Below are 16,467 nucleotides of genomic sequence, written 5' to 3' on the forward strand. Positions count from 1 at the left end.
TTTATTTCCTAACCTGTAGCATTATTTTTTAGAAATTAAAACTATTCTAGAGGGGCCGCGAAAAAAATTCAAAAGTCAGAAATAGGAACACCCTAATGCGCATAATGTGTACGCACAATATATATGTCATACATATATTACAAATGTTATCAAATTTATGTTTAAAATGCACAATTGTGTATATTAATAAATACATAAATGTTTGTTATTAATATTTCTTTTATAAAAAAAATAATGATACTGTTATTCAGGTGTCTTTTGAACAGTTTTTTTAGTTAGGAAAATCGACTAATAATACATAACCTCATATCTTTTAGGTTTTCATATAATTGGTTTAGAAGATATTAAAACACTTGCAATCACCTTAAACATTCACTATCTTGTTTTATGTATTTGTTAAAATAATATTTACAAATTTTTAATTTTATTCTTGTTATTTCATCTAAGATAGTCACCATACGGTCGTAGAACAATGCAAAGTAATTCTAGGTTATAAAATAATTTATTCTTTGCTATATATATTTCAAAGATTTAATGTACAAAATACACTCGAATATAAACCTTTCGAAAATTGAAATTTCTAAATGATACTAAATGTGCTTCTTCTTCTTCTTTTTCTTCTTTTTATTTCCAATTGCCCCAGTATTATCTTCTACATTCACATTTTCGTCCATCTTTCGCTTACCTACTTCTACCGTATCTTGTTGCACGGGACATGAGATCTGTGCACCCACTGCGGACACGCTAAATCCTGGGATCTATTTCAACATTATTTTTATCAACAATTGCTTATGCACATTTTATTACCATTTATTGTGATGTCTATACTCACATGTGGATGAACTAGTTTGAATATTAATTTTTCATGCTGTACATTAGATCTGTCCAAACAAATTTGTACCACAACGGGATCAAATGTACGGAATATAGTATTTCCACAAGTTTGAGAATGATCCTCGGCGCTGTATTGAAACGACACATTTGCTTCTTTATTGTCCTTTAAGTACAATGTTCCTTCTAAACCGTATTTCGGTATCAGCACTTGCAATGCGTTCTTTCGTACAAAAAGTATATATCCCTCCTCGTCTTGTATTTTCTCTCGGAAGAACAACTACACAAAAAAAGAAATATTATCAATACAAGAATTGAATGACACGGCTAAAAATTGTCTCCAATACGAACATGAGTGTTAAGTGCAACAGATGCACGACCAGCATACTGAGCCATTCGTTTTCGATAATTCATATGATGACAGAGCTCATGATTTTTCTTTTTCTCTAATAATTCGGGATAAGTAGCGTCAACTCCTATGCAAACTGCCAGTAAACGGTGAACTATGACGTCTGCATATCTACATATTAAACGATGGCATATTAATTACACTCTATTGATGATAGAAATCATATACTATTACCTTCGAATGGGCGACGTAAAATGAGTATAAATAGGGCACGCTAAACCATAATGAAAATATTCGCTCGGTTGGTGCATGCCACTAATGAAGTATACAGCCTGCATCATGCAACGAGTTGCTAATATTCTTAACATAGTATTAAAATATGGATTGCCTTCTATATGACATTGATCTAATGATTCTGCCAGTTCCTTTCCGCTGTTAACGTTTATAGTGAAGCCCTATTGGAACAGGATACATTAATATTTATGTCATATACGTAATGCTTATAATCTATTATTATTCTAATGAAGTTTTTATACCTGATTTTTTCCAGCTTTTATTAGAGGCTCGAAATTAGCAAGCGGTGGTTCTGGATGTCTTCTCAACAAGGCGCATTCCGGAAATTCTGCAAGTATTCTTGTAGCAACCGCGATGTTTGCAAGTAACATGAACTCTTCAATCATGGAATTTGTTTCTTTTAATTTCTTTGCTTCCACGTCAATAGGATCGTGAGTTTCGTCGTCAATTTGGAAACGAATTTCTGGTGAAGCTAGTACCAATGCACTACACAACAAAAATTCAGCTATTAGTATATAATTTATATACCTTAAAGAGTGGTTCACAATATATGTACCCCTTTTCTAAACGTCTCAGTTTTAACTTCTTCGCCAGATTGTTGAGATTCCTCAGTGACTGTGCAATTACGTCTTGCTGAGCAAGGTCGTCTATTTTCAATTGTGCCTGGTCGTAAGTCATGGCTGATCGTGAACGAATTACAGATTTGCAATATCTGGTGTTAACTATATTTGCATCTTTGTCCATTTCCCATATGCAAGAGAATGCAAACCTGTCTTCGTCTCCTCTCAGGGAACACAAATTTGAACTAAGCAGTTCTGTAAACCATATTTCGTCTGTTATCTTATTGAAACACCATTTTTATAAGCTGTAAATAAATTCGTCTAGTAATCACCTGGAAGCATATGAATCCTCGTATCAACCAAATACACAGTCGTACTTCGCAGAGCAGCTTCTTTGTCCAAAGCTGTACCAGGTCTAAGAAAGTGTGTTACATCAGCGATATGTACACCAACTTCAAAATTACCATTCGCTAATGGTTTACAATGGAGCGCATCGTCAATATCCGTACATCCTGGAGGATCGACCGAGCATATATCTAAATACCTGAGGTCTTCCCTTTGTACCATGTCCTGAGTATTGTTAAATAATGTGTTTAGTTTGTGCAACTACTTTGACAAGTAGTTCTCGACTTATTGATATACATACAGCTTCAGTAATGCACCAAGGCATTTTAGGAAGTGAGCTAAGAACTGCATCAGAAAATCGACTATGCGGAACATCATGTTCTAAAAGAATGACTTCGTTCTCAGTCACTTTGTTTCCTATTTCGCCTAAAGCACGAACGAAATGACCCAGAGGGTATCTAGAGTTACGCGGCCATGAATCAATTGCGACTATAATTCTCTGTTTCCTCAACAATTCGTACTGCCTAGTCTCGATTCGAATTTTCGGTATTTTTCGTTCAGCTGGGACGAACAAGTGTTTCACATTCTAGTGAAAAATTAATAAGGTTATGAGATACAACTATATAGTATGCACACCAAATTTTTGGGTTAATTATTAGAACTTCAAACTGTTTACCCCTTCGATATTAGATGGTTGCAATATCCCACAATACTGTCTCCAGTTTCTTCTAATTATACCAATAATTTTTCCAGTAGGTGTCTTTTCCATTTTGTTGGTATTGACAAATTTGTCTAATACTTTTTCAGTTTCTAGAACATCGTCTACATCTGCCTCTACTTCATCTTGGAGAATAATATCACTGGGGGATGACCAATATTCCTCTGCTAAAAGCTCAATTGCAACTGTGTCACCATCAACAGCTCTATTCAGATTACTTCGACCTTGAATAAGAATCTAAGAACAAATATATATAATAATTTATATCCGTATTTAGACGTCACAAGTAATATAGGCAGCAATCAAGTACCTACAGATTTTTCTCTCCCTTCTGTCTTCACATATCCTTCAAGAAAATTTTCTCTTGAGACTGTAAATGTTCCTTGCAGAAATTTCCCACTTTTTATACCATCATGCAGTTGAACTGGAGTAAGATGACATGGAAAAAATGGTTTACTGTTATTCTCTACACCATAATTGCGTTTACATAATTTATCTGCTAGCAGGCTTGAATTTTCTAATGACAGTACATAGTCCTCCACTGGAAAAAAAATTAACATACATAAATAAGAATGATATTTGAAACTATTCATAATGATGAATTTAATATGAAGAAATATTACTCGATAAGACCGGTATTCCCTCTTTCTCTGCCAATTCTCTATTATTTGCATCATCTGTTAATAGCACAGTTTTAATAGTACAATTAATAGCAGCTAAGTGAGTATTGTACCACTTTGTTGCAACACGAATTGCTCTGTCATTTCTGTCATTCATGCTCTCACCAGGACGACGTTCAATGTATGTTTCTCTGCTCAAAAGAAATAAATTATAATGACTTTGAAAATCACTTTTGACTATAGTTAATATATTATGTATATAATATATCTTACATACTTATGGTGTTCGTTAACAAATACATAAAATTTTCTGCGTGTTTCACTAATAATAGCTTTTAACTTTTTAAATGCAGTGGAACTTTTATGTTTGACTTCCTCCAATACCGTTTGCAAAATTATAACATTACAAAGAACATCTTCTTCCAAAATGTCAATCTATAGCCAAAAAATGATTATGTTATGATTATTATTACAAATTAATTCTAAATGTTATCAATATTTTACATAATCTATACTCACCTGATCTAAAACAACATTAGTATCTAATAAAAGATAATACGGTTGCATGATTTTAGTACTTTTTACACTGGAATCATCATCGTCTAAAATAATATTTTTGTTTCTGTGCAAGCATTTATCGCAAGCAAGAAATCCGCAATGAATGTCATCACGAAGATAATGTTCACGAACAGTCTAAACAAAATAGAAATAAATATATCCATTTGAGTTCTTTAATTATTTATGCTTAATTTAAGTTCGTCAAGTACTTGTCTAGTGTTTGTTACTTACTTTAAAGACATTGCCGCTTTTGGTTTTGCGGAAGAAAACTTTCGTTGTTAACATCTTTTTTTTATCACACAACAAAAGCTTAAGTAATAATACACTGATTCTCTTTGAAAGAATAAGAAATGTTTATTATTTTTCGTATGTCAACATATCTATCACAAATCGTGTAACACTACTACACGTGGATCGTATCTCCGTGATGTAGATTGATGTAGATACATACATATGTTCAGTATAGTACATAATTGTTACTACAACGCCACCAATGTTAAAAATGAGAAAGTAAAGCAGGGAAGAGCGGGTTATTCAAATCAATACTATATTTTATAGATTAACAAGTTCTCATCCACTCCATAAACCAATTTGTAACACCACTCGTGTTTGGGAGACGAACTAATAATAAGAGAGGGAAATTTGAGTCTGTATTAACAAAATATCCAGACATTTTAGACGTAATAAAACAAGTTGGAAAGAATGCTTAAAATATAAAATATAATTTAATACTCTTAAAATATAATTTTGAAAGAAAGTTTTTCATATTTAAAATTCAAATTCTTGGATAGGACTCTGTGAATACAACGAATGGTAAAATAAATCTTTTTTAATAGATATATGCGAATATTGTGTCTATCTTTATTTTAAAAAAGTGAACAGTACTTTTATTGTTTCAAAAGGTACAAAATCTATAAACCGTATATGTATATCGCTTAGACCAAATATAATAAGGTATGTGCATACTGTCGTATATCATACACACTATAAACATAGATCATAAAAGCCAGTATAGGGACCTCCGCCTTCGCTAGTGACTTTCCGGCAGCAGGAGTGGGGCGAACAACTGCATACTTTATCGCGGTTCAAAACCTGTCGGTCTACATTCCAGTGTGCTGGTCTTGTACGCTGGTAGACGCCAAGCGTCGTGTTCTATAGGAAATCGAATCGATCGAACCTTCCGACGATCGGCGGAAAGAAAAATGGAGTGATTCACCGAAAGAAGATTGCAGGAACTGCTCGTTCATCTCCGAAAGGAGCATCAGTAACGAGTTCACGGGTATCCCAAAAGATCTGGAACGGAAGGATCGTACAGGCGGATCGAAGGCAAAAGGGTAAGTGTGTTCCTGACACAACACATTATTCTAAATCAGTATCTCCGATTTCTGTCGTTTCCTATATCAATTTTGCGTTTTGTAAAATAACACATTCGAAATCGTAATCGGGAACAGAACTGTGCGTCCGACGGGAGTGCTTATCGGCGGAAAGATTTGCTTATGGTGTCGCGGTGTAAGATCACCTGCCGGAAGGGGTGAGCCACTGGTATTTTCGTTAAAATTTGAGCGACCGGTGTATCGGTCGTGCATTGGGAAATCTCCCGCGAGAAATTTTACTGGATCTTTCAAATCCGAACAATCGACGAAATCGTCGTTCGGATAATACCGCGCTGCTCAATGCGCCTGCGTTCCGACGTATGGTATGCATGTTACATGCTTTTTGATTAAACTTTGATAAACGCGTCAACGGTTCGAGCTGTCATCTTTCCGACTACTAGAGCTCGAGCGATTGTTATTCATGTGCGACCGCATACAGGCGGCGATGGTGCCGTGGGAATAACAGGCATCGAGAAATAAATATTAAAAACAAAAGAAACAATAGTAATTACAGTTATGGTTTCTCTGAAATGGAATGGTGATGGCAGTAACATAAGTGGCAGCTATGGGGAAGCAGATTAAAATAGTGTATGACACATATACGGCTAAATATTCTTCGCTCGTTTTGCCTAAGCGGTCGCCCTGTGCATACCGAGGAAGAAAATTGAGTTAGTCGCAGTTGGGTTCGTATCGAACGCAACGATACAAAACCAACGAAAACCGTTCACGTGATTAATCAGCGATCGGCTGAGAGGAAGGGTCCACTTCTCTTGGACCTGCACGATCAATGGGAACCCGATCTTCCTGGTTCCTGTTTGTCACGTGTAACGGAACACTACACTTTACCCGTGCACGAAATTAATGTCAATTTAATTCCTGCAGTATAATGCGTCTCCAGGAAGGTCCGTGAGATTGAGAACCAAAGATCCGAACATCTAATCACCTTGAAATTGAAAGAAATTACACAAGCACGGTGTTAAATTATCTTGATACGTTTATCGTAAATAAACATTTGCAATCTGATTTATTTGAAAAAATAAATATATGTTCGAATATTCTTTTCAAACATATACGAACGTGAAAGAGATTTTATCCACCGCTGTTGAATTCATTTTGTAGATTGTAGTATAATTTGAGTCCATTGTATAACGACGGATATAATTAAGATTTATTTCGGAATCTTGGCAGTACGAAAAGTAGTTAGCCATGTGGATTGTATCGTGTGGTATCATAAAAGCAGAGATTGTTCGAGATTTAGCACACCGTTACTGTTCCCTCGATCGTCCAGATCTTTCCGCATTTCGGTTGGTAACGACACGGTCAGGTCACGAAATCGGTAACCAGGTTCTCGATCCTGGCTCAGCGAACAGTAGGTTCATCGACATGTCCTGAAATGATTTAGGAATTCGAGAGACTCTAGTTAAACAACGGTCGCGAATGGAACAACTCTAATTCTCTTTCGTTCAGCTGTTACAATCAAGACAAGCGTGTGTGCGTAACCCGGGTGGCATTGGTTCGTTCGTAAGGTTAGGTGTGCCGAGGCATCGTTCGAGAGGGCGCGGGGTGCGGCGGGGGGTTGACAACCACTGCTTTGGAATTCGAGTTCTTTATTTTTATGAGAGGCAACGTCGGAAACCAGCCTCTTTGGGGCCCTTCTCACCTGTTACATACCAGCGGCATTTATGCTACCATTTAACCAGAAGTTAAGAGTCCTCCCGTACATAAAACACGTTAAACTGCCTTGCGAACGGGCCAAACGTGTGCTTTTTGTACTCCCCCTCCCCCCATGGATTTCGTCTCCGATGAAAAATGCCCCTTCGCTTCACGACGACAATGACGAATCTTCTCGGACGAATTTCTTTTTTTGTCGTAACAGACTCGTCATCTTGTCCTAATGAAATTCTTAACCAGCCCGAAAAACTCTTCGAGTCACAAATATTTTTCATGAAAAATATTCAATAATTCCTCGAAGTACTTTCGACAGGAAATTTCTGTTATGAAATGAGATCAAGTAAAAACTTGATTGTACCCCAGCTACAGAAAGCAAGTTCCTTCGAGGAAATAATAAGTGAAATGTTAAATATAATTTTGTGCCCGATCAAAGAGAGTTCTTAGTAGTGGAGGCAATGTTTCTTAGAGAAAAGAGAATGCGTTTGCGTTAATTCCGTGTGGCAGAGTGCCGCGTGGGCGAACATCACGATGTAATACCGTGAATGGATCTGCCTACGTAAGGCGCGTGTGTTAGCCAACAAATAATTTCCATCGGACTCGGACACGTCGGTACGGTTTTCTGATCGTCACTTACGATGGTCAGGCGTCGACACGTGGGTGGAAAGCGGTGCGGTGCGCGCAATGATCAACGATTTTTGTTGCCGTATATGGTTATTTTTCGTATTGTTATTGTGGCATCTTGATCCCCACCCTGACTTTTTCGCAGTGGTCTTACTTTCTTTGTTCCCCGATGTATTTCCAATTTTGTCTTATAGCTGCTACAATTATATTTCCAAGATCTTTACAAGCGTATTGCTTAACGACGAGTTATGATATAGATGTCCACTAGATTTAAAAAAAAAACATTATGCCTTACATTGGCGTTAAACGTTTAAATAACCAGTATATTTTAAAACGAAATTAGCGTCGTTTTCTAAAAACCGTTAAAGTATGAAAACAATTCAGTTACAGGTATTTCCTACTGAGGTCGCATCGGTAGCCCCCTTCTCCCTCCATCTTTCTTTGCGCGCTAAATACAAACTCAATATTATGCCCAAAGAGCCACTTGAGAGTACATAACTGGATGGAATTTACGGATTTATAATCAAAAATAAATATATTATAAACAAACTGAAAAAATATTTGGATGACATACAATTGTTAAAATGAAGATAATATTGTATTGTAATATATGTAATATGTATCCATTAATATATAGAAAATGTCTACAACACGTTATAAATTGTATGACTACTCCAATCGACAGGGCGATTTGCGCACGCGGGAATTTTGAAAACGTGAAGACAAGTTGGGCCAGCGTAAATTACCCGTTTCACCAGGGCGTGATATGCGTGGTTCCATTAAATATGGTGACGTTTTCGCGCCTCGAAGTCGCCGAGCCACGATATCGTGAAAACTAGAACGAGAATGCGTTCTATTTCCACGTGAACTCTCTGCCGTTCTAAACTTAAACATGCTTGCCAAGCATTAATTTTAGTGGACTCTTGCTGGTGGCTCTAGTCTCCGCGAATTTCCGTCCCACCCCCGGGCAACGAGGTCGGGAAAGCGAACGAGACAAATCAACCGAGTAACGCGTAACGAACTAATCTCTTCCTTCATTCCAGAATGTGTCAAGATGCAGACTATGCCATCCCTGTGTGGCGTCATTGTAATTTTGTTTCACATTCTGGTCAGTTATGCACACGGTGAGTGTTTTCATAAATTTTTTTTATGCTTTTAATGGTGTCTTGACCAAGGATAAGACGGAATGCTTTTGATTTAAACGGATTATTCATCGATGATCCTTTTTTTACAGAACAAAGGCAAGATTCGGGCATGTCCTTTACTCGGCATCCTCAACCTCTGGATGCACCATTGGGCGACGAAGTGAACTTTGAGTGCAATCTAAACCTTCCTGCAGAACGTTTTGCTTGGCGTCATAGACGGTTGAACTCAGACAAATGGGTTCCAGTTCCTCACACACCTAGTTATGGTGGTAAAACGTCCAGACATGTAGTGAACTTCGATGACGAATCAAAAGCCGGGGACTACCGGTGCATAGCTTTCTATGGCAAGTCCGGGCCTCATTTTTCTTACTCTCACAACTTCTCCGCACGTCAACTGATTTTTATTTGTCGTTGTAGGCACCAGTTTAGGATTGGCTTCTGATCCAGCAAGATTGACGCTTGCAAATCTGCAGAAGTTCACCGACAAGAACGACGTCGTCATACACGTTGCAGCAGGAAACACAATACCTATAACATGTCCCGTCCCTTACTCAGCACCAGAAGCTATAGTACAGTTCTACAAAGACAACAGTCTCATACCGAATGTCAATGGGAAAACCATGATCCTTGAAAATGCTAAAGCATCGGATAGCGGAAACTATCACTGCACAGCTAGCAATTATATTACTGGGCAGTTTTTCACCAGCAATCATAAAACTATTTTAAACGTACAATCTAATCCTACTTTCCAAACGCCGTACTTCATTAAACAGCCGCAAACCGAATACAAGGTTCTGCGGGGAAAGAATGTCACTTTGGAGTGTTTCGGTGCCGGTTACCCGGTGCCTTCTGTTACGTGGAGTAGATTGAGTAGTCCATTGCCAATGAACTCAGTAAAAACTGTCATGGGTTTAACGATAATGAACGTGCAACCGACAGATAGAGGAGAGTACGACTGTATGTGGAGCAGTAAAAGTGGACATATAAAGTCTGTAATCATATTGAAAGTAATGGAGCCGCCGAAGATCATCAAACCACCAAAGGCGTCCACGTTCTCCGAAGGTGGGGAATTGGAGCTTTCCTGCTCGGTAACCGGAGAACCACATCCAAAAGTAGAATGGCTGATCAATGGAGAATCTCTGACGCCAAATGATAATCTAGAGATTAAAGGCACCACTCTCGTTATCTCGGAAGTTGAGAAAAAACATGCTGGCATAGTTCAGTGTGCTGCGAGCAACGATTACGGTTCAGATTCTGGCGACAATTTATTAAGGGTCAACCCGAAACAACATATTGGTACGACTGAATCGCGACCAGATTATGGGATTCCTAATTCAAGGCACAAGCACACGAGGGGAGGAGGTAGAAGGAGAAGTAAAGATGGGAAGCGCAAAGGCACTGGTAATTTGCAATATTTAGTTTAGAAGAGTAAAACGTATCAATGTTCCTGAATGTGTTTTTTGAATTTTTAGCCGTTTTGGTACCGCCGAATCAACCTAATGTCACGAGACTATCAGATGTGTCCGTGATGGTAAGATGGTCTGTACCTTCGGACACAGGATTACCGATTCAATTTTTCAAAGTTCAGTATCGGGAGCTTGGACCGAAAATAAATGGCAAGCCAGGGAAGTGGAATACCGCAAACTCAGAGATACCGACTCATGTGAGATCATTCGAGGTCTCTGAACTGCAACCTGATCATACGTACCGGTTCAGGATCGCTGCAGTTTATTCAAACAATGATAATAAACTCAGCCCGAATTCGGTTCGCTTTCATTTGAACAAAGTTGGCGGGTTCGAGAGCAACAAAATGCCCATACCATTGTTAACGAACACTGAAGCTTTGAGCCCACATGAAGTGTTGCTTATTTGGCAAAATCCGGATAAATCAACAGAAATTGATGGCTATTATGTGTACCATCGAGCTTCGACTTTTGCTGGGGATTATGTAAAGACTACTGTCGAAGGAAAGGACTCTTTCAATATAACTATATCCCATTTGCAACCCGATACAACGTACGAGTTCAAGGTACAGAGTTTCTCAGTGGACGCTGCGTCGGAATTCTCGCAGATTCTTCGACAGAAGACGAAGAAGCCAGTTGTAGAGCACCATGAGAATGATAATCGTAACGATCACGGCAGCAATCTGACGTTAGACAGTCGGGTAAGGCCTGCGGACGATAGAAATGCGAACATGTATGCAATAATAGGTGGGGTCCTTGGCGGATCAACTCTACTAGGTGGTCTAACTGCAGTAGCGGTAGTGTACAAGAGGACTAAACACAAACAGAGTCGGGAATCTTCGCAGAGCGAAGGTGACCATAATTTCTGATACTAGTAATAAGCGAAACAAGGATGCAGGCTTTATAAAATCTAATTCTGTTCTTCAGGAAAACCTATTACAAATGGAAGAGTAATGAACGGTGGAGTCACCGACTCGAAAATAAATATAACGTCAAACCCGCTCGCTGGTCTCGACACATCAGAAGATATAATACAGCCTAAGGTCGGTATTTGTAAGTAGCAATATCAATAATTGTTGCTCTGTCTCAGAGGAAAAGAATGACTGAAGGCTGTGCCGATTTTATGAAAAAGAAAAAGAGACATGTTACTCTGATTTCGCCTAAAAGAGATATATAATTCAGTTTCCGTTGTCTAAAGTCATTCGACTTTTCTCTCACAGTCAGAAGTACATTAGGCGAACGTAAACACAATTTTAGTCGCGTACGTGTCCACTGTGTGCGCCTACGATGTTTGTACTGAAAACATTCGTATAGTTCTGTGTGTATGTGTGCGTGTTCTGTGGAGTTGGAACACAATGCAGAGTTTGATAAGTATCCGATGAAATAAATACGATGAATGTAGTTCTCAGAGTCGCTGCAACTTCTTACATGGTGTAATACATGGTGTTAAGTTCGAGTCATAAATTTATTTAGTATTTGGTTTTAGTCTCTAGGATTGTAGTATATACATCCATATTGTGTTGCAGTTAAACGAACTTCATTGTGTTCCAACGGTACGCCTTAAAGTTTGGCACGTTCACCTCTGCGGTGCTTCGGCCCCCCGTTCTATTTTAAAGCGAACCTCTATTTTATTTTATTTTTTTTCTTACGCACTATCCGCACGCGACTGCATCTATGTATTTACATTGGACTAACGTGTTTCTGCTTTCAGACTATTCGATATTAAGGAGACTAGTCTTTCCTAGCTTTAGCATTGATCGCGTGTGCTGCTACTTTAATTCTACTTGCTCTCTGCACTCTTCTCTGGAGCCGCTTTTCTTTTGTTTTTCTTCCGAGCACCGCACACGTACGTTATCCCCACAAAACTCGCTCCCTTCGAGCTGATCTGAAAGAAGCGAACGAACACGCATGTTTCTAAACAGAGCGGACAACAGTCGCCGATGGAAATGGCCTCGTTTCTAAACGGGCAAAACAACAACAGCAACAACCATAACAACAGTGACACAGCTGGAACTGACGTGAACACATCGTATACTGAGCCCGCTCTGCTCCAGGGATCACTGCCTATCGAACAACCTCTGTGAAACCAGTTATCGTGCCAGGATTTATTTTCCAATTTTAACGTAGAATATAATATTCTTCATTTTAACGCATTGAAGAAAGCGACAGCGATGCTTCTTTTAGTGAGACTTTTAAACTTGTAGATCTTAGGTGTCATCAAGTTCAGTGAACAAACCGTAAGACATGTACAGGGTGTCGTAATAGGTATGCTCACATACTTGGATTTAATTACCGGACAAGTGTTCGTCCAGTAGTTTTATTTTGATTCAAGTTCTACGTATTTCCTTTGCGCATGATGCCTTTTAGTTAAGCTCAAAGTAGTATAAGGGAATCAGCGTTCAACCATGAAGTGCGTATCTTAAAATTATTAATGTACCTGTTCGACGAAATTTTCTTCCTGTTCGATGTTGCTGTTCATTACGCACTTTATGGTCGACAATTAATCAAGGAATTTATGTGTAAGTCAGCTTATGCGCGCATAGATAGCTCCTAGAATCGCGCGAGCTCAGAACTGAATCAATTCTTTTACTTTTTTCTTTTTAGCGAGGGAAGTGTTTCTCTCACTCATCGCATTCGTATAGGTTTTATATTAATTTTACACCAGGCAGCTTTTAAAGTTATCTTTGTTTCCTAATTTAAATTAACTAGCGTTCACGGTTTTGTAAATACGCGATTTATTGATAGTTAGGTCGAGTTTAGACGCGAATGAAATTGTGCCTGATAAGAAAAAGAAAAGGTAGCTGTGCTATGTATTTTATATTGTACGTCCACTATTTTTGATAGTTCTCAATGGTATCGAAACTTTTGGTTGCTCTTTTCAATCGCTGACTTCACACCGCTTGTATTCAATGTTCGTCGTATCGTTAGCAGCGAAATCGGCAGCATTACCTTGATCAAACTACTATATACTTTACATTAGAAAGAATCTGACACGAATTCCTAGTACATACGTTACTAACAGTATTTGTTACGTAATGCTACGAATAACTTATAATAGCAGTATTTCTACTAGCTTCGAGTTAGATGCAATAATTTTTTAGTGATCGTTGTTTTATTCCTGACGGTAATCAAGCTTTACGATGATTCTTGTGACTAAAAATTCGTAAAACTGCTCAAGGTTTTACGACCTGTTGAAATTTCGATATCAGACAACGAAAAAACAACTAAGTTTTGTAAATAAGTATTTGTAAAATTTTATGATGCTACTTCTTTATATATACTTATATCAAGAATATTTATACATACACATATATACATCTATGTGTATTTTTAACTTAAAGTTAATTATTTAAAACTTTTATACTTTTTAAAATTAATTATATATATAATGATCCATGCTGCCAAGATAAGATAGCACTTTGTGAACGAGAGGAAGAAACAATTTTGTATATATTAGGATGGTTCAGATATTATGCAGAAGCATACGTGCCTTACTTCTTGCCTCTACGAAATAATGTTAAGATTGATTATTTATATACACGTATGTATGTATATCAACATTTTATGTACTTAACATTTTTTAATAAACATATCATGAAAATCCGTTAATCTCGTCGACAGTTCACTTAATTTTTAAATTAAGATTAAGTTTACCGCCAATTTTAGTATCGTCAGTACTCCAGAGTATGCAACAAGAAATACAGCATAATTCACTTCTGGGTCTAATCGATGATTTTAAGTTGTCTACTTCTCTAATATTACAGTAATAGATCCTACTCTTGCACTAAGCTAGAGCTTGATTCGTTAGCGAGGGTCGATATAGAAATTTTCTTTGCTCTGATTGGCTGATGATTCACTGCTGAGACAGGATCCACTGTCGATTAGATACGTAGTAAATGGTGGGGGTATACGAGCCAGCTTAGAGAGTAAAGAATGTTTGCAAAAGTAGATTCCATTAGTGTAAGTAACAAATCGCATAATGCGAGATATCTGTCTTTCCTCAGTTTACGATCTGTCCTAAAACTTCGACGTTTTCCCGTTGATGGCATCACATACCGTTGTAGTTGCTGCCATTATACGTAAACAAATTAAACTTCAATTGAAAATACTTTAATCGGCAATCGTTAATGTATGGTATTTCTTCGGGATTTATGAAATGTAAACAAAATATTTGATCGCAATTTTGCGTGTTATATGCACGCTGAACAGGGTACATTTAAGTACAGCTTATTTGTCGTGACAGCGTAGTAGGGGTCACACATTTCGATTAATTGTTTTGACCGCTCAAGCACGTGTATAGCTACATATTATAATAAAGTATCATTGAAAAATGGCTGCGACTGTTAAGGACGATGGGATGTCTGTGAAAGAAGCAATAAAAGTATTCACGGACACCATATGTTCCTTAAATGAAACCGATCAACAAATCTTTTTGTCATTTATCGCTGATAACTGGAGGCCCGAAGATATAAGAATGCGATCACTGTCACAAAAGTTTATAGGTATACCATATTTCATATTCATAAATACGTGAAGTATAAAATAAATGATATTAAGGAGAATGTATTTTCTAGATGGTTATTCTAATGGCAGTGATGTGCAAGAAGAACGTCTGAGAAATATCAAACAAATTGTTATTGATATCAGAGATAGAGTACCGTTTAATAGCATATTGCCATCAGAAAACATTGTAGCACCAACAGTTGGAGAGGTCTGTTGCCTGATGTTATACAAAATTACAATTGCACGATAGACTTGTGAAGTGTTATCAGATAGAGCAAATGTTATTGGTTCAATAAATCTTTAGAACGCGGATTGTGATGCTATATCAACAAAGCATATTGATGCTTTTCTTTATGACAATAATGAGGTTGACGAACTCATTCAAGAAGGGAAACTGGAAAATCTATATTGTGGAAAATGTGGATCTACAAATGTGAAAACATACAGTAGGAGACCACTAATTAAATTTTCATATTAATAATGTCTTCACTTTATGAGAATAGTATAAGAATTTTGTTTTAGATATCATATCACATTCCATGTCAGTGTCTACAATGGTCTATGTATTCTGTAACATTTTACCATCTTTGGATGGAAAAACTGTTCTTGATATAGGATCTAGACTGGGTGCTGTTCTCTATGGAGTAAATTAAATTATATTGTTTTAATGCTATCATTTTAGTAGTGACAAATTTATGTAATTAACTTGGAAATTAAAATGCATTTTCAGGCACATATATTTTCATCAGCACAAAAGATCATTGGTGTTGAGATGAATAAAGATCTTTGTACATTGCAGTCTGACATCATACAAAAGTATAAAATGAATGACCGCATAGAAATTGTAAATAAAAGGATTGAAGAGTGTCCAGAGATTGTACAAGGTAGCAATGTCATTATCATGAACAATCCATTTGAATTCTATGTTCCAGATTCTGTGCATACAGAGATTTGGAAATTCTTAAAAGCTAATATTCAAAAGGGAACTATTCTCGTCACTAGACCATCTATTGAAACAACTTTCAAGACTTTAAAGACAGGAATATCAGTAAAGAAGTGGTTAAAACCGTTTGAGTTAGACAAAAACGCACAAGACCCACAGGTATTCGGATCTCTAGTACTAGATCCAACTGAGTATTCTGATATTACTTTCTATGAAGTCCTGTAAAACAGATCTTAAGGGAAAATACTTTTCTAAAATAAAAATTTCAGGAAAAGATGGAGATCCTTTAATTCTTCTACCTGTTAGAATAATAACCGTCTACTATTTTTTTTATCGGTTGCAGCAGCGCGTGCAATGAAATTTATAGTGTCTTAAATTTCCATGGTCACTAGCGGAAACCAAGTAATGTGGTCATGGAATCACATGAATCTTAGCTGTTTGCGTGGTATCGTAATTACAAGTTTTGCGTCAAT

General features: G+C 37.3%; 3 protein-coding genes across 3 annotated transcripts; 2 read left to right on the forward strand and 1 right to left on the reverse strand.

Moving 5' to 3' along the window:
- Positions 1-517: 517 nt before the first annotated feature.
- On the reverse strand, positions 518-4,694 carry Dis3 (exosome complex exonuclease RRP44-like protein Dis3). The gene is made up of 14 exons (XM_078189836.1): positions 4,507-4,694; positions 4,237-4,410; positions 3,995-4,152; positions 3,721-3,908; positions 3,412-3,638; positions 3,056-3,334; positions 2,681-2,965; positions 2,367-2,604; positions 2,031-2,289; positions 1,717-1,960; positions 1,415-1,635; positions 1,183-1,351; positions 833-1,111; positions 518-758 (listed from the first exon to the last, which is right to left on the reverse strand). Exons 1-14 carry the CDS (start codon positions 4,558-4,560, stop codon positions 591-593), a joined length of 2,943 nt encoding a protein of 980 aa, XP_078045962.1. The 5' UTR covers positions 4,561-4,694; the 3' UTR covers positions 518-590.
- Positions 4,695-6,733: 2,039 nt separating this feature from the next.
- Positions 6,734-14,146, forward strand: LOC144475134 (interference hedgehog). Its single transcript, XM_078190714.1, has 8 exons — positions 6,734-7,017; positions 8,984-9,064; positions 9,175-9,429; positions 9,503-10,486; positions 10,558-11,400; positions 11,476-11,601; positions 12,260-12,394; positions 12,471-14,146. The coding sequence occupies exons 1-8, from the start codon at positions 6,855-6,857 to the stop codon at positions 12,539-12,541; spliced, it is 2,658 nt and encodes an 885-aa protein (XP_078046840.1). The 5' UTR covers positions 6,734-6,854; the 3' UTR covers positions 12,542-14,146.
- Positions 14,147-14,547: 401 nt separating this feature from the next.
- Positions 14,548-16,259, forward strand: LOC144474870 (uncharacterized). Its single transcript, XM_078190227.1, has 5 exons — positions 14,548-15,050; positions 15,123-15,259; positions 15,356-15,497; positions 15,574-15,695; positions 15,782-16,259. Exons 1-5 carry the CDS (start codon positions 14,879-14,881, stop codon positions 16,217-16,219), a joined length of 1,011 nt encoding a protein of 336 aa, XP_078046353.1. The 5' UTR covers positions 14,548-14,878; the 3' UTR covers positions 16,220-16,259.
- Positions 16,260-16,467: the final 208 nt, after the last annotated feature.

Source organism: Augochlora pura, chromosome 9, assembly GCF_028453695.1.
Source record: "Augochlora pura isolate Apur16 chromosome 9, APUR_v2.2.1, whole genome shotgun sequence".
NCBI classification, from domain to species: Eukaryota; Metazoa; Arthropoda; class Insecta; order Hymenoptera; family Halictidae; genus Augochlora; species Augochlora pura.